At 45.1% G+C, this 26,182-nt stretch overlaps 1 protein-coding gene across 1 annotated transcript in view; it reads left to right on the top strand.

Moving 5' to 3' along the window:
- Positions 1-2,032: 2,032 nt before the first annotated feature.
- LOC136877819 (cuticle protein CP14.6) overlaps positions 2,033-26,182 on the top strand; it is a 61,494-nt gene continuing 37,344 nt past the window's right edge. The window contains exons 1-2 of the mRNA XM_067152023.2: positions 2,033-2,112; positions 4,827-4,854. Coding sequence (XP_067008124.2) covers positions 2,033-2,112; positions 4,827-4,854 — 108 coding nt within the window. The remainder of the gene's footprint in view (positions 2,113-4,826; positions 4,855-26,182) is intronic.

The following is a 26,182-nucleotide window of genomic DNA, read 5'->3' as shown; positions in this document are numbered from 1 at the left end:
ATGGTGCGTAACGTGGTAATGCACTAGGTCATCAGCCCGAGTTCTACGATCGACAGTCACCACCAAGTAATATTTAAACATTGTTATTCTTTCTTCCTATTTGTAAATGTAAAGTGTAATGATATAGCCTCTACTCATTTGCTTAGATGAATTTCTATTAGTTAGAATTTTTTCCGCCTCTTCTTTCTTGGTGAAGGTAGTTTGGGATGATGAGTGTGTGTATTTTGAACCTATTAGCTTGTTTGAGTGAATGTCATCGAGAAATGTTTCAACTGTCCCGAGTTCATTGTGGCAGGAGAGATAAAAGTAATACGACCTCAACGTTAAACTAGGACTATTTGAATAATTTTTATACTTGAACTGAGATCAGATGGGACAGTAATTTCGTGGATTCCATTATATCAGAGTTCATTCCTCGATTATACGACGTATGGTTGGATTCCGAGTGCGATAGAGTCATCTGAGATATTGTTGTGCAGTAGCTTACGCATGTATGATCTTGCGCGGCCAGGGATGATAATAATAATAAAAATAAAAATAAATTAACCTAATTATCGCGTAAAGGAACACCTAAGGTCATGAGCATAATAATTATTATTATTGAATAAGGTTGATGTGCGCTCATTTATATTAATTTAGGCATGGGAAATGGCAGTATCTGACCGATACATTTATATATATTTTTGCTGTGCTATTATAATTATTTGACTGGTAGATGGATATTATTGAATTTAGCAGATAAGTTGTGCATCCATTATTGAGTCAATTTAAGAAGAAAATATGTTACCTGACGTAAATTCTTCGTTGTGGGCGCAGATTAATTGAGAGCCACAATTATGGTGGAGAGGTAAAAATAAATATCGCAGCTCATGAACCGCGTGCGCGGAATGTTAATTCTGACCTGTGTTTAGGCAATTTTGTCGATGATTTTCGGATGATTTTTGCTCGTAAATTTTCCCTGAACATCGTCGTATGACTGAGTTCTTCAATAAAGTGATAATCATTGCTCTATCACATCTCAAGTTGATGAGAGGAAGTCCCCACGATATTGTCATCATGAGAATATTTTCCCTGACTTTGACTAAACATGAAAATAATAATCAAGGGCTAGCATTCGTGTAAATATGTATATAATATTTCCGTGTATCTTTGTGTGAATGTAGTGTGTGTGATTTGTCTGTATTTTGCTTATTGTAATTTTACAGTCCATATTTGTGATGATGCTCTTCGCTGTTTCGTGGATTTTTGGCCAATTTTATGCCAACTTTAGTGGTTCACTATTTGACAGAATATAAACCTTTAGTGAGTTTTATTCGTTTTTAAGGAAGAATAGGGTCTTAACTAGCGAATACATATAAATAAGTATAGGCCATGTCAGTGGATTGAACTCACAAAATAGAAGTTGTAAGCGTAACATAACTAATTATTTTCAATCAATGGGTAAATGTAGGTTAACATGATGTCAAGTTCCAAATTATTGTGTGAAGATCAACTACTGAATAATTATGAAAGGGAATTTATTAACTAATTTAAAGGTCAAGGAAGACGATTCAACCATAATTTCATGGGAGAAATTTTTTTATTTAATTTTCAGAAAGGAGTGAAAATGATCATTTTCAAACTCGATTTTAAGTTAAGTCCATTGAGGAAGGAAATTTTATTTTCAAATCATTTAATTATTAATGGAAGAGATAATTTCAAATTAATTATTATTAATCATTTAATTAATTTCCGACTAAAAATCTAAATATTATATTTACAGACTCAGGCATTTGCTGTTCCGTTTATCGATGGAGTGTCCATGTTGGTAACGACATAAAAGAAGACAAGTCATATGAAAATTCCTAGACTTTGTAAATTATTTGTAGAATTTGAGAAGAGCAGTAGTTGTAATAAATGTGTGAAACCTATTTAGCTTTCTCTCATTTGCCACTAGTTCATCATCTATCCCTGCACTTAAAATTTTCGCACAGCCGATAAGCGAACGATCTACCCCTGAAGATCCTCGCTCACCGGCCGAGCTGAGCCCGGCATGACGGGTGCAATATATATACAGGTGCTCCTTGGAGTGCCGGCTTGCTTGCCTGCGCTCACGTCCAGTGCTCTACCTAAGTAATAGAAGAATGACACGAAATTAGTATTGCTGTCTTCGTTATAGGGCGCGGGCTGATGTTCCACTCCCGTGTCTCTTTCGGGGGGCGGAGGTGGTTGATTCGTCCTTGGCCGTCTGGCTGAGTTGCCATCGTCTTATTCTCGTGTTGTGTTGCTTATCAGTCTTTCCTCGCCTGGTCCCTGGGTTAATGACAGCTGTAATCATGGGAGCATATTTACATATTTACATAGGCCATGGGAGCATATTTACATAGGTACATGTTGTCTGCAGTGTGTGGGTTTAAGTGGTGTCTAGGTGTCAGCTTGGGGAGGAGCCAGCTATCGGCTCCTCGTCCCCCCAACCCTGTGGCTGAACAGAATGTGTTTTGGTGTGGGGTACTTTTTGTAAAGATCGACGTCGTAGCGTCCGATCCCGCTTATTAACGGGTTGATCTTATTACCCCATGACTTTGTGTACATTCTTAGTGTTTGTTTTCGTATGTGTCGCCTAATCGAGCTGACTTTAGCAATATCGCGTAGTTGGCGTATTGGTGTGTCGAAAGGGAGTCTGGCCGCTGCTCGAATGCATTTCTTTTGTATTCGTTCTAGCGTATCCAGGTTCGTCTTTGCAGTGAACCCCCATGCTGGGGCTGCGTACATGATTATTGGCCTAATTAAGGCCTTATACATATTTATGGCTATGTTTGTGTTTATACTCGACTTTTTGTTCAGTATAGGGTATAGCCAGGGGCGTATTCTCCTTGAATGCAAGGCATTCACTGCAGGCGTTATGATAACACAAAGAACTGTCCGATGTACGATTTTAGGTTGTTTTAAGTCAAATATTAACGATTTCATCTCTCAGAAGTTCAAAAGGTCCGCGCAACTGCACTAATTCCGTTGCTTGACTACGTGTGGTGCTGGTGTAGTCTCGCCGTCTACTCCTCTCTAGGAAGAAAGAGACAGCATGGCGGAGTTAAGGATGCAAGGCATTCAATCTTAAAATTGCATTCGGTGGCAGACGTAGTTCTGAAACCCTCCGAACGATGTCGCTGCAATTGAAACTTGGTCGGAATTTGTCACCCCATACCCGTGCTACCCTCTGCCATCTGTTAGCAACTTGGAGAAAGTCGACATGTTTACAGCAAACGGGACCCACAGATTATCCACCAGCGAGAACCCAACGTGACGAAACTGACCAATGCCAGTGAGGTGACTTTCCTCCAGTGCTTCAGTTGTGGCTAACTAGTGAGTTAATTCATTGTGTGTTTTGCTGATTAGTGAGTTCATTCTGTGTGTGCTGTTCCTGTGCTATTCGTCGTTTTCGGTCTTTTATTATATTTTGCGCTTATTGTGGTATTAACGATGGATGAGTCTAAAACGGATATAATTGTAAATCAGTTTACTGGCCGTTCGTTTGATGAAAAGATTCAAATAGTTCAAGCCGGGAGACCTCTACCTTCCCTCGTATATTTCTTCTTTACCGGGCGAGTTGGCCGTGCGTGTAGAGGCGCGCGGCTGTGAGCTTGCATCCGGGAGATAGTAGGTTCGAATCCCACTATCGGCAGCCCTGAAGATGGTTTTCCGTGGTTTCCCATTTTCACACCAGGCAAATGCTGGGGCTGTACCTTAATTAAGGCCACGGCCGCTTCCTTCCAACTCCTAGGCCTTTCCTATCCCATCGTCGCCATAAGACCTATCTGTGTCGGTGCGACGTAAAGCCCGTAGCAAAAAAAATCTTCTTCTTCTCCTTCTTCTTAATCTGCTTACCCTCCAGGGTTGGCTTTTCCCTCGGCTTTTCGGACTCAGCGAGGGATCCCACCTGTATCGCCTCAAGGGCAGTGTCCTGGAGCTTCAGACTCTGCGTCAGGGACAAAATTGGAGAGGATGACCAGTACCTCGCCCAGGCGGCCTCACCTGCTATGCTGAACAGGGGCCTTGCGGGGGATGGGAATATTGGAAGGGATAGACAAGGAAGAGGGAAGGAGGCGACCGTGGCCTGAAGTTAGGTACCATCCCGGCATTTGCCTGGAGAAGTGGGAAACCACGGAAAACCACTTCCAGAATGGCTGAGGTGGGAATCGAACCCACCTCTACTCAGTTGACCTCCCGAGGCTGAGTGAACCCCGTTCCAGCCCTCGTACCACTTTTCAAATTTCGTGGCAGAGCCGGGAATCGAACCCGGACCTCCGGGGGTGGCAGCTAATCACACTAACCACTACACCACAGAGGCGGACTCTCGTAAATTTAAAAATAGAAAACAAGAATTGTGTACGCACGTTCAATCCAGGAACTTACAGTAAAACTGTTTGGCTCGAGTTCACTTACATGTAATTAGGGTGAGTAGAATTGAAATTTACTTAATACATTGTGTTAACTGCATGGTTACTAGTTGCGTGCCTCAGTGGAGATTCCAGGATACGCCACTGGGTATAGCTGGCTGAGTCTAATCTGAGCTTTCCTTTGGATATCATTGATGTGGTATAGCATGGTGAGCTTTCGGTCTAGGACTACTCCTAGGTATTTTGCTTTATCATGCCATGTTATATCCTGATTGTAAAGCTTTAGCGGTTTAATGTTGGCTGGTCTGCGTGAGCGTCTGTTCTTCCTAGTGAACAGCACCGCTTGGCACTTGTCAACATTGACCTTGATGCGCCATTTCGTTAGCCATGGCTCGAGAGTTCTTAGCGCTACTTGGAGCCTCTTCCGAGCGCACGCTAGTTGTGGGTGTTGGACTGTGATAGCAGTGTCATCAGCGTAGAGGTATGTGGTAGTGAGTTCCGTAGTGGGCATGTCATTTGTATATAGGACGAAGAGGACGCCCGCTCTAATCCTTCGCGTGCTTGACAGCGTGTTGTGTACGTCTACTTGGAACTCTCGGCCCTCCAGATAGGATTTTATTAGCCTTATATAGCCTGGGTGGAATTCGAGGTCAATTAGCTTCGCTAGTAGGCCTTCGTGCCAGACTTTGTCAAATGCTTTCTGGATATCAAGGAAAACCGAACCTGTGTCCCTTCGTTTATTGAATCCTATGGTCGCTTTTTCTATGAATCGCGTGAGCAGTTGTGGGGCTGAATGCTCGTTCCTGAAGCCAAATTGCTCGTTACGAATTATTGCTCTTTCCTTGATATGCCCTATTAACCTTTTTAGTAGTATTTTCTCAAATATTTTACTGAGGGCGTCTAGGAGGCTGATAGGCCTATAATTATTTGGGTCTGACTTGTCTTTGCCTGGTTTTCCAAATACGAGTATTCTAGCCCTTTTCCATTGTTCAGGGTAGTATTGGAGTCTGAACATTGCATTGAAGATGCTGGTAAGTAGTGTTAGGGCTTTGTGTGTTAATTTCTTAATTATAATATTCTGTATCTCGTCTGGGCCAGGCGCCTTCTTGGGGTTATGATGACTTATAATCCATTTAATTTCGTGTATATTTGTCCTCTTAACCTCCGGCTTAGGTGCGTTTTCGAGGAACTCTGCTACCTTAGCCTCGGTTTGCCTGGTGAAGGCAGGGTCAGATGGTATTTCGTTCGGAGTGAATGCCGCTTCGATCGAGTCCGCTATGACTCCCGCTTTATCACGGTTCTCATATACCGGGCCGTTTGGTCCCTTGATAGTAGGGATGCTGTGTGTTTCACGAGTGAAGTGTCTCGCTAGGTTCCACACAGGCCTGGTGTTTGTGTCGAGTAGACGGAGTTTATTGTTCCATTCTCGCGACCTACATTCCTGTAGTTTGGTTTATATTTCGGTATTGAGTTCATTTCTCATAATTCTGTCGTAGCCTCTATGGTGTCGTGCCCAGTTGCGTCTATGGCTGTTGCGCTTGCATATTAATTCCTTAATGTGGGCTGGAATTTCGAATTGTGGGTATTCTTTGTGTTTGCTTTCTGGTATGCTCGTTGCTGCGGCTGCCTGGATTGCTTCTACTAGGGTTTTGACTGCTTCGTCAATTTGGGCTGTGCTGTCTAATAGCATACCCTCACTTCCCTGTAGGAGTGTGTCTAGTTTGTGTTCGAATTTGCCCCTCTTGGCTGCTTTGTAGTTGAGCCTACGCTTGGGGTTGTTTTCATATTCCTCTGGGTTCGCATCTAGTGTAAATATCACTGGTTGGTGCCTCGACCCAAGGTCGTTCACTACCGTTATGCTATGCCTTTGAGGAATATGTCGCAGTAGGGCTATGTCTAGTATATCGTCGACCTGATCGTTTGGCGCTCGGAACGTGGGTTCGCTGGGGGCTGTTACCACATAGTCCTGGGATAGCATGTGGTTGTACAGCTTTGTGCCTTCTGAGTTAGGTTTCAGGCAGCCCCAGCAGGCGTGTTTCGAATTTAGGTCTCCACCTAGGATCGTGTTTTGATTTAGCCTTAGTACTGCGTCTATGTCTTGTGTGTTCAGGCTTTTCGGTCTGGAGTATGCCGCTATGACATTTATGAGTGTTCCTCGGACTGGCATGGCAATTCCACATGCCTCCGGTTCGACCAGCTCTGGTATGTCCACCTCCATATGTTTGATGTCCTTTCTTACCAGAACTGCCACCCCTCCAACTCCGTTGGCCTTATCGCTTCTGTGTATTTTGTAGCCTCTTATGTTGAACTTCCCCGGTGGGAGGAACGTTTCTGTTAAGAGTGCTACGTGAATAGTGTTCGCGACTAGGATGGGTTCGAGTTCGTATTTCTAGACCTAACGCCCTGGCAGTTCCATATTAGTACTCGAAGCCCTTGCGTGTTATTGTTATCGTTGTTATTATTGTTATTATTCTCGTTGAGTTGTTCAGCCATCTTGGGTCAGGAGTTCGTATATTGCATTCGCCAGGTCCCTCAGCCGGGGGAAGGGCAGCAGGTTGGCTATCATAAATGCGGAGGTTATGATTGCAGTGAGGTTCAAGTTCGGGAAGATGGTTTTCAGGATTTCCTCTATCCTTTCCTTGAATGTTCTCCCTGCCGTGTCCCCTTCGAGCTGTTGTACCTGGCTTGGTGATTTGTGTGTATGTGGTGAGATAGGTCTGTTTGTTGTGGTGTTGGGGGCGGGCAGTGGGGGCGGTGCCTCGGATGCTTTTTTGTCGGCAGGTTGTCTGCGGGGGGTGGAGCTGGCCCGGGGGGCCCTGGGGAAGCTCGGGGACAGCGTGCGTGGGCTTAACCTGCCTTGTAGTTATTGGGGGTAGGGCCTTCTTCTTTGAGTAGTTCCTGGAGGTCTTACTTTGGACGGAGGTGAGGGATGCTTGGGCTGAGGGCCCAGGATTGTGTGTACCCTCCGTCCTTGGGGGTTGCAAGTTAATTTTGCCTCCACCTGAAGGGTCTAATTTGCCTGAGTGGCCTTGTTTACGGCCCTTTGTGCCTGAGGGGCCTGGAGGACCTGAAGGGTCCTTTTTACCTGAGGTGCCTGTTTTCTGCTTGCGTGAAGCGCCTGTGCCTGACGGGCCTGCTTGGGCTTTAGGGTTGCCACGCTTGTCTCCCTTTGGCCCTTTGCCTTGGTAAGCGGCTTCGTAGTCCCTGCGGCTGGGACATTCTCTATAATTATTCGCGTGTTTCCCCCCGCAGTTTGCGCACTGAGAGTACGCGGGGTCGCTGCCGTGGGGGCAGTCGCGAGACAGGTGGGAGGCGGCGCATCTGCGGCATCTGGGATCTAGCCGGCAGGCCGCTCCTGAGTGCCCATGCCTCTGACACACTCCACATTGGGGGCCAGTGGCTGGGGGCGGTACGGCTCGACTGTCACCAGCATATTCGCCAGCATCCACATTCTCCTCAGACTGTCTGCTCCTGGGGTGTCCGCCACGGTCTCACAACATAAGGAAAATGTCAAGAGTGTTAGCACGACCAGGGATAAAATAAGAAAGGACTACTTACGATTATCCCAACAAAAGGCCGTCGCACACTGTGGAAGCTCTGGACACAAAAGGTCTAGCGAATCATCTTAAAATAACTTACTTAATTAATTGGCTGAAATAATAACTCAAAATAAATTGATCAAACCAAATTTAATTAGGAAAATAATTTAAAAAAATTTTCGACCTCAAACAAAATAACAAATGAATTACCACCGCACAATGAACGTGCACACCATTCAGAAAAATTAATTAAGGATATTAATTGAAAATAAATTATTTTAACACTGACTCAAATTGCCAGGATGCAGTAAATGTTTTGAAAATAAACAAACGTAGGCCAATAGAAGATTTAAAATCTTAAGACAACTATTATTGAAAGAAGCTTGAAAACTTTCCTAATGAAATTCTCGGTCACTCCAGGCCTGCATTAAAATTAATCAAATCGAAGAAAAGGCATGACTTCATTTAATACCAAGAAATTATTCGAAACATGGCCATAAATCGATAATTAGGATAAATAACCCAAATACTCTCCAATGAACGGTAGCTAAAACCAAATGAATTAATCAAACTCAACGAAAAACTTTCCACACGCACAAGGATCTACACCGAAAATCAGCTGAATAATAAGTTACCAATAATACGACGATCCTCAAATGTCAATGTCAACACGGCATGGCCACGGTAAGTTTGCATTCTGTTACACAGATGTAACAGATGACGAGCACCGAAATCAAAGCAAGCACTTGAAGTACCGAGGAAGTCATTAGAAGTCCTACATTAAAGTCCCACAGATTCTCTTTTAGTAGCCCGACATTCGCTTGAAAATATTATAATAAAAAAAAACTTGTTTTGGTGCACCAAACTAAAATTAATTGAAGTCAAGAAGGTAAACAAATGCCAACATGATTATTACAACACTGAAGCCTAAAACAAATATTATCATGTTACAAGATTTTTATGAAGACCTGTTTTAGGAAGTTAATTTCTTTTAAAAACACATGCCCAATTTCACATACGAATTTAAATATCTCCGCGTATTAACACAATTATCTAATCCATTCCTTGGTCGCTTAGTTCACTACAAAGATGGATGCACCTTACTTAGGAGGTCGAAGAAAACAAATATACAATTAAAAAATTCAGAAGGATAACCAAATATTCAGGCCTATCGCCCAGATGGACAATCCATCACCCATGGTCTAGTTTCTCCACCATCTCCTCTTCTTGCATCTTGATTTACTAGTCTTCTTAAAGCACAATCAGTAGAGAATAGGTTCCTCCGTCTTCAGACTACAAATCAATAATCGGAACAACTGCTATCTGCATTGTCGACAGACTACGACAGAGAAAGCTTCACATCTAGCGCCCAGATAGCACCACAACTAGCTACCTCGCTGCTTAAATTCCAAGTCGACCGCTAGATAGCACACCATCATCAATTATAGAAGTCCATGGAATTCTGAAGTTTGAATACACGGTGGGCCAGACAAGAAAATAGACACATAACCAATATGCATCGTACCATCGCGAAAAATAATTTTAAATCCATTACAACGGCAACTAGGAAGAGACAGCCTTTGGCTGGTCTGTTTCCTGTTCGCATCCGGTGCACTGTAAGAGCGTTGATGCCCTGGGCTTGCATGGCTAGCCCGATATCTCCCGGCTCGTATGTGTTGTTGGGCGTTCTCACTACGAATCGTTTTACTGTTGCGTTGGGCAATATCTTTACAAATGTGATATTAAGCCTTCTCAGCACCTGTATAGCGATTTCATAGCTTTCGAAGCTAGACATGTGTATCCGGACTGCTTCGTGCGCATTAAATCTCGGCTTAGAGAAATAGTAGTTTCTCTGCTCATGTTTCAGCTCTTTGAGAAGCTCCATTTCAATCTGCTTGATGTTGTTTGTGTAGACCGTAAGGGGTGGGGGTTTAGACCCCTTATGGGTGGCTGGTTGAGGTGATTTCTGATATGTCTGCCTCGTGTTTGTGTTTGGTGGTGGCATAGACGTGTCGTTTGTAGTGTCCGTGGAGCTATCGGCCTGGGTTCTCGGGTTTCAACCCCCGCCTTTCTGAGCCTTGCGGCTCCGGGGCTGGGGTTCTTTCCCTTTTCCCTTCCCCCTCTTCCTCCCTTTGGCCTCCTTAAAACCGTCACCCTGATTTCCAGGCTGGGTGGCTGGGACCTCGAGTTCGGTCACCCCTTGTTCGCGCTGCTCCTCTCCCTCCGAACTTTCAGAGTCGGCCTCCTGGGATGAGCTTGATAGGTCCATCACCAGTTTAGCCTCGTCCGACTCGGAGTCTGAGTTGCTGGCTTGCTTGGGGGAGGGTTGAACTTTTGTTGGCGCCTTTCGCCGAGTCCGGTTTTTTTCCCCAACGTTCCTTCCCTGGGCGGCCGCCTCTTCGCTCGGGTCTGCAGGACTAGGTCCCTCTTTCCCGGCGTCTGGCAGTGTAACCACTAGGTTAGGTAGGAGGGGGTGTATTGCATTGGGGGGAAAGGTGCTCTCCGTGTTATGTTTAGCCCCTGGGGCCACCGGGTCGGTCGGCGCGCCGCCCCCAGGTTTCGCCAGGCCGGTCGCTGGCTCTGCTATACAGCGTTCCGCGCGGGCCGGCACTGGTTGGACTGGTAGGTGCGAGCTTAAGCTCCGGTTAGCTGTCGAGGGGGTGTTAGTGTTAGTGTCAGTGCTATGTATGCCTGTCATGTGTAGGATGTAGTGTTTCGTGAGTGAAACACTATCCGTCACGTTAATTTCCTACTCTACGGGGTCAGTGTCCGGAGCGAGGGTCGTCTATGACCGGTTGGGGCCGCGCGTGACAAGGCTACCTGTGCCAGCCTTAAGAAAGGCTGGCCTAGCATTCCTACCAGCGGCCGTTGCTGTGGGGCTGCCCTCAAACTGTAGCCACGGATATGTGGTGTTGAAGTTGAGGCGCTGTGAGTGCAACGTCGCCACAGTCGAGTAGAGACGTGAGGGGCTCTCTTTCTCCGCCGTAGGTTTGGAGCCAGCCGGTTGGTCAGAGCGCTGTGACAACAGCGTCTCTTCCCTCTCGGTCTCCTCTGGACGTTCTGGTTGCTCGGCGATTGTGTCTGTAATGGTCCCAGGCTCGTCGACAAGTTGCTCTTTCCGATGCGATTTATTGCTCTTTTGGGAATTGCGAGCCTGGTTCCGTGTGTGTTGGTGTGGGGACATTCTAGTACGAGCTAGTGGGCGCGGGATTATCCGTTGTTAGGCGGGTCCCTGGTCCACAGATTCCCTATCTAACCCTAGGTACCGAGAAGCGGTAACCGGTTGGGGCAGGTAGTGTAGTCTCTCGAAGTCTGGAAGGTCTCGGTGAGAGGAGAGGGACAGCGGAGCGATAGGCACGTATGTCCTCTCGCTAGCGCAGTTGAACTCGTCCTCGGTCCTGGTATTTCCAGTTACTGGGCACTCATATTTGCCTCCAGATAGGATTTTTGGACTCATAGAGAAAGACCTTAATAAGATGACGACCATAGTAAGTCCTGATGCATATCTTGAGGTGTTCAAAATGTACGGCACAGTGCAAGTGTTACAAGTAACTATTCTCATTTTGGTTCCGTATTGAAGTTGACGTATGTCTCAAGTATTATTACAATATTATAAGTCCACCTGTTCAATACAATACAATCCACTATTTCATATGGTCAAATATTTTTTATACATAATACATAAAAATCAAAGGTACATGTTTCACCCTCCTTATGGGCATCATCAGCCTATATCAATCTTAAAAATAATACATATACTTATAAATTATAGATTAAAATGTTGAAAAATGGTTTCGTAAAACATTATACAATAACATCTAAAACAACGATAATGCACCAAAGTATGTTAAAAGAGAGTGAAATTAACAGTTTTGAAGATTAAAACGTGATTAAACATGAAATTTTGAGAGTCTAAAACTAAAATGGATCCATATTTTTATAATATCATTAAGACTGTGAAGGCCTTGAGTATAAATACAATCATCAAAGGAGGATGTTTCTTCAATTCCCAAGTTGAATCCAAGGTAGTAAAATCACTTTCAGTTATTTAAAACGGAAGTGTGAATGTAATAAACAAGTTTAAAATGTATATGATTGGGATGTCTGAAAGTCGAGAAGAAAATGGAACTTCTGTAGAGGCGATGCCTGTGATAAAACGTATGTCAAAGCTAGCGGAGTTCGGAAATTATGGTAGTCGAATGGATCTAAAGGATAGTCAAGTTGACATATAATTCCGTTGAAACATTTGTTGGAAGAAATGTTCAGGATTTTTCGTACGGAGCGTATTAAGTACGTCAGGTTGTTACAGCAACGCTAGCTTGACTCATACAGTGAGACATACAGTGAAAGTGATTGGACAAACCTTGGAACCACTGAATTGGAAAGAACAAGCACAGATTTATCTGAAATCTGCTAGTCAACTTCATTTCAAGATTTCACAGTGTAAAAGAATTATACTCAGGAGCACGAAAAGAGGCAATGTTGTAGTTAAAGGTGAGGTAGGCTACTATTTGGAAACATGTATTAAGCGTAAGATCACGAAAGCATGACAGGTAAGTCTAATGTTAATGAATCCTTTACTTCTGAAATTGGCATGAATGTATACCCACAGAAACTTAAAGATGTTGACATATCACTAGGAAAGCACTTCGGTAAAGATTGGAAATTAATGCCTCTCTTAAGTGGTATATCGAAGTCATCAATAAGAACATTTGTAGAGAAAATGAACAAACTGTTAATGATTATTTATGAATGTGATTGTTTTGAAGACGCTTGTGATGAACCAGAGGTTATTTGCCCAGAAATACAGTGAAGCAAGAACTGAAATGAATGTTAAAAATGTCAACAAAGTAGCCTTATTTCTTTCATATTTTAATTATATTTGTTTTAAAATGGAAGTTTACTTCCGTGTCATACTGCAACTTTTTTCCAAATATTGGGATAGTTCGTTTCAAAAGTGGACAATTACATGGATGTTTGTATCAAAAATGAACAAAAGCCAATCTCGGTTTCAGAAATGGACATCGTCATATTCGAACGTGTTTTACATTGACTTAGACTGAAATTCCTAAGTGTCGACCATGATTTTCTTGTTCATAGGGCTGGAAATATGACACACACAAAATTTCACACATATAACGGGGGTTTAACATAGCGAAACGAAAATGTGGCTCTACTGAAAAATTAACAAAATGGCTTTTGTCCATGTTTGATACTAGGCACCTAAAATATTCATTTAGGTTATAGGACGAGGAGTAGGGGGTTGAGATAGTTTATCAAGGAAAAAAATTCGATAAATTTCCAAGGTCTTTGAATTTTTTAAGAAAAGGCTGCCTAAACGATGAAGCCTTAGCTCAGACGGCACCGTGCCGGCCACTCACCGCTGGGTTCCGTGGTTCAAATCCCGGTCACTCCATGCGAGATATGTGCTGGACAAAGCGGAGGCGGGACAGATTTTTTCTCCGGGTAATGCGGTTTTCCCTATCGTCTTTCATTCCAGCAACACTCTCCACTATCACTTCATTTCATCTGTCTGCCATAACTATTGCCCCAGAGGAGTGCGCAAGGCTTCGGCAGCCGGCACACTTCGTATCCTCGCCGCTAGATGAGAGCTTCATTCATTCCATTTCTGACCCGGTCGAATGACTGGAAATAGGCTGTGGATTTTCATTTCTATGTAAACGATATTGATAGGGGGTCTGCCACCTGGGCGACAGCCCTAAATGCAGATCATTGTCTAAACGATCAACTGATTTTCCGTAATAAAATATACCTGTTTTGCTAATAAATTAATATTCACACATTTGCCCAGTGCACGCTCTGTCAATAAATTTGAGTTCTGTTACATGGGCGCCCGCAAGGGGGGCAAGGGGGTCACTTTCCCCCCTCTGGAATTCTAAAAATGTTGATGTTCAATGGTTTAATATCATACCAGATTATTTCATAAACTGAATTTACTGAAAATCATCTAGCATCTGTTATAACCGGAAATTTCTGTAAACAATTTAATGTTGCTGATGTTATATTGCTTTTTATATTCAAGAAAAGATCCTGCGGGTGCCCATGTTTTGTTACGTTAAGAAAGTGATGAAAGAACGTTTAGGACGTTCTGTAGTGATTGTTATCATCAAAAATATCTGTGATAATGTGCTCGGTCTTGCCTATAGGCCTACTCAGGCCTTGGTTGTTTTCAGCCGAATCACTTTTTGTGCCAGAAAGTGTACCTGACCATCAAGTGTGGAATGACGTTGGTCGTTGATAATAGAACTAGGCCGATGAGCTCGTAAGTACGAGGCTATATTTCATTCTCCACAAGTTTAATGTTAAACGGGCGATGACCTAGATGTTCGGTGACGGGGTCAATGGCTCAGGTGGTTGAGGCGCCGGCCTTCCGACCCCAACTTGGCAGGTTTGATCCTGGCTCAGTCCGGTGCTAAAATACGTCAGCCTCGTATCGGTAGATTTACTGGTACGTAAAAGAATTTCTGCGGGGTTAAATTCCGGCACCTTGACGTCTCAGAGGACCGTGGGATGTAACACCAATATTATTATAGTGATGATACCGGTCATGTGCTAAATGCAGTAACTGTAGTCCTTTTTGAGGAATAGGGGGCTTGTTAGGATGATGGGAACGGCGGGGAATGTGCAAGTGATCAGCTATAGTTAGTGCATGTTCTAGGAGCGTTATGAGAGAGAGAAGATTCTGGGAGGAAGTAGGGGAGGGGGAGTTCTGAAGCAGGTCTGTAACAGTCTGTCGATATGCTGTCCAGCGTCTAGTAGGAGGGGGGCGGGTGGGGGAGAATGAGGGTGGGGGAGGACACCGGGAATGGTAATGAGGGCAGGTGTATGATCACTACCGAGATAGGATAAGAACGTCTGGTGTGGTGTTGGATCGTGGTATGGTAGGATAGGGAAGGGGAAAGGAATGCGATTATCCCGGATATTCGCGCAAAGAGTATTAAAGTTAGTAAGGGCCGTAAGGATATATGAGGTGATATTAATATCACAGACTTTTCCGTGGTTTCCCACTTTCACACCAGGCAAATGCTGGGGCTGTACCTTAATTAGGGCCACGGCCGCTTCCTTCCAACTCCTAGGCCTTTCCTATCCCATCGTCGCCATAAGACCTATCTGTGTGGGTGCGACGTAAAGCCCATAGCAAAAAAAATATCACAGACTATAATATAATCGTGAAAATGATTATCAATATACCGAATAAAATCAGAAGGAGGAGGGTTACCGGCAGTTAAATACTGTAAGTAGTAGCGACAGCAAAAGTGCGAGTAGACGAAAAAAAAAAATCAATAATCAGATATTCATAGAGAGTAATAGAGGGAGGAAGAAAGTGACGTTTAATAGTGAGATCCCGCCTGACACCAATAGCTACGCCTCCATGAGCCTTATGAGGCCGGTCAGCGCGATACGAATTGTAAGAAGAAAAGTTAGGTCGTTGGCGCTGTGTCAGGAAGCACAAAAATATCCGGGGTATAAATGGAAAGAGAAGTGGTGAACAGGGCACGGTTAGACTGAAGTGATCTTAAGTTATCATAATAAACCATCAAAGAACTATCGAATGGGGATGGTATTAAGGGGGCAAAAAAATGCAAAATGCATTTTATTCCCCGTATAACCAACATCAACATGCGTATTCAGAACTAACCGTGCCGCTAATTGGATCTGGGTAAGGATGTGGGGAGGCAGGAAAGGAAGGGTGTTTTGGAAGATCATCGTCATAAAGCGGACGATGTTCTCCACACTAGGGGAGTGGAGGGAAGAGGAAGATGCGGGGGTTGGAAGATCCTGGGAAGTGACGGGTACAACAGACTAGGGGGGGAGAAGGTTCTAGTGATGGGCAAAACTCTCGTTCGAGATACTCGAGACTGACGTCACCACTCTCGATTCATCTTCGAGGTCTACGTAGGGATTGGCATAACTCTCGTTTGAGATACTCGAGCCTGACGTCATTATCTCGATGCATCTCGAGGCACGCTCCAATTGGGCCTCAGCCAGGACGAATATGGCAGAAACAGAAATGATTAGCAAACATAGAACTCGAGCTGTTAGTATGGCTCAGTTGGCTAAATAGCATCGTTTGGGTATTATCCTCCGCTACGTTTTGTGGTGGTTCGAATCTTCTCTTCAAATACTTTTGTTTGTTTTTGTTTTGCAATCGGAGTTTCGGCTACCAAACAGAACAGAAGTAATTGTAACGTTACTGAACATACAAAATAACCAATATATAATAAAATCTCTTCCACTTGAACACTTACAATATACATCATCATCATCTGGTTACCCTCCAGATTCGGTTTTTCTCTAGGACTCAGCGAGGGATCCCACCTCTACCGCCTCAAGGGCAGTGTCCTGGAGCTTCAGACTCTTAGTCGTGGGATACAACTGGGGAGAATGACCAGTACCTCTCCCAGGCGGCCTCACCTGCTATGCTGAACAGGGGCCTTGTGGAGGAAAGGAAGAGGGAAGGAAGCGGCCGTGGCCTTAAGTTAGGTACCATCCCGGCATTCGCCTGGAGGAGAAGTGGGAAACCACGGAAAACCACTTCGAGGATGGCTGAGGTGGGAATCGAACCCACCTCTACTCAGTTGACCTGAGTGGACGCCGTTCCAGCCCTCGTATCACTTTCCAAATTTCGTGGCAGAGCCGGGAATCGAACCCGGACCTCCGGGGGTGGCAGCTAATCACGCTAACCACTACACCACAGAGGCGGACACTTGCAATATACACCAATCATAATGTAAACAAACTTGATTACCTCGTGGCCATGTCATCAGATCAGTTAGCTTTGTATCTGTATTGCACTGAAAATAGTACTCATAATAATGTTGTTTGTTTTACGTCCGTCCTAAATGCTAGTTCTTGACAGACGCCGGGGTGTGGGAATTATGTCCCGCAGGAGTTCTTTAACGTGCTGGAAGCCAACGACATGGAATTGTCACCTTTAAAACAGTACACTGACAGAAAATATTGAACACACTATGATAAAAGTGTACGTGTTTCTACAGAGGGTTATCGCATTACTGTATTTTGTGTTGTACGTTTTGGTTATTGCGTCCGCCTCTGTGGTGTAGTGGTTAGCGTGATTAGCTGCCACCCCCGGAGGCCCGGGTTCGATTCCCGGCTCTGCCACGAAATTTGAAAAGTGGTACGAGGGCTGGAACGGGGTCCACTCAGCCTCGGGAGGTCAACTGAGTAGAGGTGGGTTCGATTCCCACTTCAGCCATCCTGGAAGTGGTTTTCCGTGGTTTCCCACTTCTCCTCCAGGCGAATGCCGGGATGGTACCTAACTTAAGGCCACGGCCGCTTCCTTCCCTCTTCCTTGCCTATCCCTTCCAATCTTCCCATCCCTCCACAAGGCCCCTGTTCAGCATAGCAGGTGAGGCCGCCTGGGCGAGGTACTGGTCATTCTCCCCAGTTGTATCCCCCGACCAAGAGTCTGAAGCTCCAGGACACTGCCCTTGAGGCGGTAGAGGTGGGATCCCTCGCTGAGTCCGAGGGAAAAACCGAACCTGGAGGGTAAACAGATGATGATGACGACGTTTTGGTTATTGAATATTGCAGGCTCTTTCTCTGTTGTGAAGATATTTCCACAGAAATAAGGTTGTTTGCGGTAATAAAACCGAATAAATCATAATTTAATTACCGGTTCTACTCTATAAAGAGCCACCGGAGACCACGCGTACCTTCCACCAATATAAACAGAAGGTTTCCCTCAACAGTTTCCGAAAGTTTGTCGACGGAGTTCGGCTTCATGCTGTGTATGTGCCTTCAGGTCAGATAATATTGTGGCTGGTCTTGAATGATCCTTTTCATGGAAACGATCAATTTGTTACCATACGTATATAAAAGTATCGATAGTCCAGAATGTGACTTAACCCGAGAACGAGTCCCTTCTCAGATACACGCATATATACACCAGTATCTTTATGCCATTACCTGTATATTTTCCTTTCTGTTCAAATTATTACACAACTCGATGCGTCGTAAAAGAAATGGTTTCAATAAAATGTTAAAAATATGTCACACTCTTCATTACTATTTATTTCACATACCCAGTCCCGAACCTAATCAATGAAGAATAAAATAATTTAGCTAGCCGAGGATTGAAGCCGGAAGCCCTTGGACCAAACGCCAGCACACTAACCACTTCGCCGTAGCAGCGGACAGTGCATAAGTAAAATACAGGAAGTACAGGTAAGTAAGTTGACTGCGAGTAGATTAAAAAGAAGTGGACGTATCGTCATTAATTGTTATAATGATGTTATTTGCTTTACGTCCCACTAACTACTTATTAAGATTTTCGGAGACGTCATTAGTTGATCAGCAGGCGTAGTATAGTCGAGAGATAACATGCGCATGTCCGCCTCTGTGGTGTAGTGGTTAGCGTGATTAGCTGCCACCCCCGGAGGCCCGGGTTCGATTCCCGGCTCTGCCACGAAATTTGAAAAGTGGTACGAGGGCTGGAACGGGGTCCACTCAGCCTCGGGAGGTCAACTGAGTAGATGTGGGTTCGATTCCCACCTCAGCCATCCTGGAAGTGGTTTTCCGTGGTTTCCCACTTCTCCTCCAGGCGAATGCCGGGATGGTACCTAACTTAAGGCCACGGCCGCTTCCTTCCCTCTTCCTTGCCTATCCCTTCCAATCTTCCCATCCCTCCACAAGGCCCCTGTTCAGCATAGCAGGTGAGGCCGCCTGGGCGAGGTACTGGTCATACTCCCCAGTTGTATCCCCCGACCAAGAGTCTGAAGCTCCAGGACACTGCCCTTGAGGCGGTAGAGGTAGGATCCCTCGCTAAGTCCGAGGGAAAAACCGAACCTGGAGGGTAAACAGATGATGATGATGATGATGACATGCGCATGATGTCCCGATTCAAACTTCGAGATAGGATTACAGGTACGAGTCATGGACTGCATCACTTGCTCGAAATGCATCGAGAGCTCTCGATACGTTTCCCAGCACTGCCTCGAGACAAAGGACTCAAGCACCTGACGTCACTATACGGCATCGAGATAGCATCATGAGGCACGTACTGCATCGCTTGCTCGGGAGCTTTGCATTACGCGACCCATCACTAGGTTCAGGAGCGGTTTTAACTTTACATTTATAACTATAGGCAGGGTGAGGTTCGTTACAATTAATGCACTTCGGATTCTGACGATTAGGGCAAGAAAATGTAGGATGATCCTGTGCACATGTGGCACATACCTGATCTTGTTTGCAGGGTTCACTCGGCAGGTGGTCGTACCGCTGACAGCGGTCACAGCGGATCCTCCTGGGGGGCGATGACCGGGATGGCTCGACGCGGTGGTGGCAGGCGTAGATCATGGCGCCATCGCGGAGCAGGCAGTCAAGGGTGTTAACATCCCGGGAGAGAATGCGTACCAGAGTAGTTGGTCCCTCGGCGTTCCTGATGCGGAGGTCGCGATATATTTGGTGGCCGTCTTGTTGGAGCTGGGCCGCCACTTCGTCCTCCGTGTAGTCCCGTTCGACCCCATAAGCAACGACAGATAAGATGGGGGCGGGACGAGAGGGAGCATCAGGTCGACGGGCTGGTCGCTGCTGAGTAAGATTACTCGCCCGGGCGTGTTTTCCCAGTTGGTGGGCTCCAATCGCCGAAGTGAAATGCGAGTAGAAGGGCTTGGACGTTTTCAGGTTGAAGCCTTCACTTGTACGTTGAATCTCCGGATCGTATTAAGAGATGTTGGGGGTAAACCTGGAGATAAGCTGGTAGAGAGAGCGGGTATTGGCCAGATGTGGTTCATATTAATCAGTTTGATGACGTAAAAAGTAGGTGGAAGCTGTGGTGTGGGAGAAATGATACTGCGCTGTCGGATATTAAAAGGAAGAGCCGGATTTTTCGCAACCGTAGCATAGCTACGAATATTAGGAGGCATATATAGGTGAGGGAGCTTGATACTGAGGTGGCGAAGGTGATAATTGTTGGATGCCCAGAACCGAGGACGGCGTACCTGCTCGCTCGGACTGGGAACTGGCTGGAGTGGCGACCACGATCACCTGATCTCACCCTTCTGGACATTTTTCTGTAGGGATATATCAAATCGAAAGTGTACGAAACCGAGATACAAAATCCTGAACAATTACAACAACGAACTCGTGAGGTATGTACTACAGTGACAGCTGAAATGTTGAGACCTGTCCATAGAACCAGTGGAACTAGAAGCTGTCCAATGTGTTTAATATTAACTTACCGTACTTAAAGGAAAGGTGACCTGATGATGAACTAGGAGTATCTCGAACGTGCCCGGCTCCATGGCTAAATGGTTAGCATACTAGCCTTTGATTCAGGGGATTCCGGGTTCGATTCCAGGTAGGGTCGGGGATTTTAATCTTAACTGGTTAATACCGATGGCTCGGGGTCTGAGTATGTGTGTTTTCTTAAGCATTAGAAATCATTCTTGGTAGGGCCCCATCTTTATGCGCAAGTCGCCTATACGGCGTCAAATAGGAGGACCTGCATCCAGCCTCTACGGAGGCCACACGCCATAAATCCCGAGCGTTAATACAGAAGGAGAGAAAATGGTACCCGTATAAGACACACCTTCATCAGCAACTCTATTGTGGCGATTTTGATCGCAGGGTAATATATTGCCGAAGAATGCCCGCGGCATTGCAGCATGACCCACATTTTATCCGGAATATCCTGTGGAGCGATGAATGTTACTTTTCGTGAACACTCCAATCTCCATTATCGAGCTCTAGTAAACCCCCGCTGGGTTCGAACATACCATATGCAACTCCAGTGGGGGTTAATGTGTGGTGTGGTATTCTGGGAGACTATCACTAAGCCTGTTTTTATAGACCCTAGGCTCCCCGGTAGGTGTAAACTGGAATTTTTAGAGACTCACGTGTCTCTAGAAAACTTTTTAGAAGACATTGCACTGCAACATTGGTTTCAGCATGATGGTACATCACCTCATTACCTTCGAGCCGTTAGGAAACATCTTGACGAACGATATCCTGAACGGTGGATAGGTCGTGGAGGCAGTGGCGACCACGATCACCTGATCTCACCCCTCTGGACATTTTTCTGTAGGGATATATCAAATCGAAAGTGTACGAAACCGAGATACAAAATCCTGAACAATTACAACAACGAACTCGTGAGGTATGTACTACAGTGACAGCTGAAATGTTGAGACCTGTCCATGCAGACACTGCAAGACGTGTTCAGCACTACCTGCACTATCAGGGACATGTTTTGCTAGGGACTTTACGTCGCTCCGACACAGATAGGTCTTATGGCGACGATGGGATAGGAAAGGCCTAGGAGTTGGAAGGAAGCGGCCGTGGCCTTAATTAAGGTACAACCCCAGCATTTGCCTGGTGTGAAAATGGGAAACCACGGAAAACCATCTTCAGGGCTGCGATAGTGGGATTCGAACCTACTATCTCCCGGATGCACGCTCTACGCGCACGGCCAACTCGCCCGGTCGGGACATGTTTTCGAGCATATCTATTATGAATGAGCTGTAGAAGGGAACGTTCTGGTAGATCCAAGTGTGACATTTTCATTTTCAGAGCTCTGAAGCTAGAATAATATATATGAGTTTATGTATCATACAAACAGCTCTTGTATAAATTAATAAGTTATTACATTTTCTTTTCTGCATCTTTGGCGTATTTACAAATGCACCCTTTTATAGAACGTGTGCAGTAAAATGACTGGTACCGTATCCACTGTTTCACAATATCTGAAATACAACACATTGTGGCACTCCTTCAAAAATAAGTGATTAGGCATCCCATGCATCACTAGTGCATGAGGGACATTTGTAAGTAGAAAGTACGGCGTTCGCGGGCAGCCTGGTATACCGGACACTTCATTTAATCACTTTAATCCTGCTTCATAAATCCATAGGGGCTGCCTGGCCGAGGCGGTAAAGGCGTGCTCGGTTCGCCCGGAAGGACGTGGGTTCGATTCCCCGTCAGGAAGTCGTAAAATTCAAGAAATGAGATTTCCACTTTCGGAGGTGCATATGGCCCTGAGGTTCACTCAGCCTACACCAAAAATGAGTACCAGGTTAATTCCTGGGGGCAAAGGCGGCCCGGCGTAGAGCTAACCACTCTACCCCATCAAGTGCCGAGGTTACGGATAGTGGAAGCCTTAACCTTCCACCCCTCCAAGGGCCTTCATGGTCTGTACGGAGAAGACTTTGCTTTGCTTCATAAATCCATACGAAGAACGGGTAATTTAACTATGACGATAAAGCTGGAATTCGAGCGGACCAATTGAAGAAATTAACCGTTCATAGGGATTGCAATAATTTACCAATATAATTTTATGACCTGTTTGTAATGTATAAGGTTGGATATTATGCATATATACTGTATACACTGACTGACAGAGCAAATGCAACACCAAGAAGGAGTGGTCAGAACTTTATGCCAATTGCAGGGTAGACTGACGTCACTGAGGTATGCTCATGATGTGAAATGCGCCGCTGTGCTGCGCACGTAGCGAACGATAAATGGGACACGGCGTTGGCGAATGGCCCACTTCGTACCGTGATTTCTCAGCCGACAGTCATTGTAGAACGTGTTGTCATGTGACACAGGACACGTGTATAGCTAAGAATGCCAGGCCGCCGTCAACGGAGGCATTTCCAGCAGACAGACGATTTTACGAGGGGTATGGTGATCGGGCTGAGAAGGGCAGGTTGGTCGCTTCGTCAAATCGCAGCCGATACCCATAGGGATGTATCCACGGTGCAGCGCCTGTGGCGAAGATGGTTGGCGCAGGGACATGTGGCACGTGCGAGGGGTCCAGGCGCAGCCCGAGTGACGTCAGCACGCGAGGATCGGCGCATCCGCCGCCAAGCGGTGGCAGCCCCGCACGCCACGTCAACCGCCATTCTTCAGCATGTGCAAGACACCCTGGCTGTTCCAATATCGACCAGAACAATTTCCCGTCGATTGGTTGAAGGAGGCCTGCACTCCCGGCGTCCGCTCAGAAGACTACCATTGACTTCACAGCATAGACGTGCACGCCTGGCATGGTGCCGGGCTAGAGCGACTTGGATGAGGGAATGGCGGAACGTCGTGTTCTCCGATGAGTCACGCTTCTGTTCTGTCAGTGATAGTCACCGCAGACGAGTGTGGCGTCGGCGTGGAGAAAGGTCAAATCCGGCAGTAACTGTGGAGCGCCCTACCGCTAGACAACGCGGCATCATGGTTTGGGGCGCTATTGCGTATGATTCCACGTCACCTCTAGTGCGTATTCAAGGCACGTTAAATGCCCACCGCTACGTGCAGCATGTGCTGCGGCCGGTGGCACTCCCGTACCTTCAGGGGCTGCCCAATGCTCTGTTTCAGCAGGATAATGCCCGCCCACACACTGCTCGCATCTCCCAACAGGTTCTACGAGGTGTACAGATGCTTCCGTGGCCAGCGTACTCTCCGGATCTCTCACCAATCGAACACGTGTGGGATCTCATTGGACGCCGTTTGCAAACTATGCCCCAGCCTCGTACGGACGACCAACTGTGGCAAATGGTTGACAGAGAATGGAGAACCATCCCTCAGGACACCATCCGCACTCTTATTGACTCTGTACCTCGACGTGTTTCTGCGTGCATCGCCGCTCGCGGTGGTCCTACATCCTATTGAGTCGATGCCGTGCGCATTGTGTAACCTGCATATCGATTTGAAATAAACATCAATTATTCGTCCGTGCCGTCTCTGTTTTTTCCCCAACTTTCATCCCTTTCGAACCACTCCTTCTTGGTGTTGCATTTGCTCTGTCAGTCAGTGTATATTGTTTGGTCATTTGGATGCAATAATAATAATAATAATAATAATAATAATAATAATAATAATAATAATAATAATAATAATAATAATAATAATAATAATAATAATAATAATAATAATATACCAAGGGAGATCTTGAAATAATTTAAGAAAAGATTAAGTAAACAAATTACCGGTATAGAGAATCTGTCACTTGGGCGAAAGCTCAAAATGCAGATTCGTGGTGATAGTGGAGGTGTCCGGACATTTGCGGTCATCACAAAATCACGGACATTTGAGGTCACCGAGACAAACTTGTGCCCACTCACAGAAATTTCCCAGTTGTCAGAGGACATTTGCGGTCACTGCAGCAGGTAGTGTGACTCATTAGCTTAATCTCGGGTACCCCCGCTAACCTGCCTGAGTTCCTGCTCGCTCCTTGCAGATCAACATTTTTCTCTCACAGGCATTATTTAGAGACTGATATCTTCAGACACAAACACAATTCTATATCGAAACTTCCCGGTGTAAGTATTTACTGTTGTGTCCTGTAATGGATTTGACGGTTACTGATAACGCAAATGGTTATATTCACAGAAAGTATAGGGAAAGTCAACAAGAAATCGTCACCTGGGTGTGTCTGAAGGAGAAGAACAAGTCATGTCATCCTTTTGGTAACATACAATTCTGTAGATGATAAATAAATATATTCCATTCTATATCCCATCCGGCTTCTCTTGGACAACTCTTGTTCTCTTCCGACCCCTACGGTACGATGTTTGCCAAGCCCAGGCAGTCTTACATTTTCACGTCCTTCGTAACCTTTCCCTTCTTTTTCCCTAAAAGAGAGTCGGGCCTATTCGAACTGTTTTCTGGTTAGTTTTAAGGGAGGATGGTGGCACCGATCTACTTTATCACAAAAACAGTAATCACCATCATCACGGAAAGGTCCCGTGGCTACCACGATATAAACAGTGACGCAGATGCACAAGCTCGTGCATTTAATATTTAAACTCTAGTACACCACAAAGTGAATTTTTATATACAAACATCGGAGGCTAATTAAAAAAATCCTATTTATTTATCGAGGAGTAATTAAAGGTAGGTCAAGGCAAGACCGACTACTGTAGTCGGTCTTGGTCAAGGTAGAAGACACTGTTTTATTCCGCACCAGTACTTCATTTTTAGAAAAACAAAAGTTAATACATCGTTAATTAATTTAATTTTTTTATTTCTGGTAGTCGAATGTCACGCTAACATATTTTTCGGAGAAAATATGATGGTAAGTGTCGTTATAATGTTGTTCCTTTGTACATACCTATTTACATTAGGATTACTTGAAGCAGTAAGAAGATTACGCTAGTTTTTCTATGTAAGACATTGCCTTTAAACAGGACCTGATTTCATTGGTTTCTTCATATTTCTTAAGGGTTCTTTCAATTCTGTCATCTTTTTTCACATATTTCGTCTTCCTCCTCTTACCTTCAAGATTGAGCTACAGCACACAATAGTATATACAGTACTCACACAAGGAAGTTTCGGTATAGAATGGTGTTTGTGGCTGAAGGCATCAATCTCTATAATGCCCGCGAAAGAAAAATGTTGATCTCCAAGGAGCGAGCAGGAACTCAGGCAGGTTAGCGGGGGTACCCGAGATTAAGCTAATGAGGCCCAACCCCTGCTGCAGTGACCGCAAATGTCCTGTGACAACTGGGAAATTTCTGTGAGTCGGCACAAGTTTATCTCAGTGACCGCAAATGTCCGTGACCGCAATTGTCCGGCAACCATAGTGGATGCATCCCTCCTCACAGGGTTGGCGTCAGGAAGTGCATCCGACCGTAAAACAGGACAAAATCCACATGTGCGACACAGTTAGCAAGGTAGCCTAATCGTAGAATATCTCAACCTCCATCTCAAACCCTAGCCTAATCAATTTCAGTAAGACATTTTTTAGCCTAGACATCTGAATGAAGCCGATTATCGGACAGTTTCCACTACCTCAAATTCAGCAGATACCGTAAAAGATCTAAGACGTCCTCCAGCTGCTGGAGGTGATGAGGTGAATCAACAATAATATGACTTTTTTGCAATCTCTACTTTCTCATGGTGCGTCTTAAAGTTAGTGTTCTATTTCCGTCGGGAAAGTATGTTGTGATATCTTAAACAGAGAAAGGCATATCCGCATGATGATAGGCTATATAAGGTTCACGAGTATTCTAATTATACCTACCAGTCTTTCTCCAGTCGTCAAATGTTTTCAAACATGAAAGCCGCAGTGAGTAGCCTGATATTTTAACTTACGAATACAACTGTCATATTTTCTGTCAAAACATAAACTTCTTCATAACCAAGCACGAAGACGGACTCTATGATTATTGAGTTGCCATGTTAAACATGGTTTGGGGCGTGATAAGCGAGTGGCTTTGTCACCAAGGGGGTTGCAGTTCGAATCCTGGCCAAAGTATGTGGAAATTTTGAAATTAATATCAGATACATTTCTTTATT

This window comes from Anabrus simplex, chromosome 7 (assembly GCF_040414725.1).
Source record: "Anabrus simplex isolate iqAnaSimp1 chromosome 7, ASM4041472v1, whole genome shotgun sequence".
NCBI lineage: Eukaryota > Metazoa > Arthropoda > Insecta > Orthoptera > Tettigoniidae > Anabrus > Anabrus simplex.
This window is presented reverse-complemented; position numbering and strand designations above follow the sequence as displayed.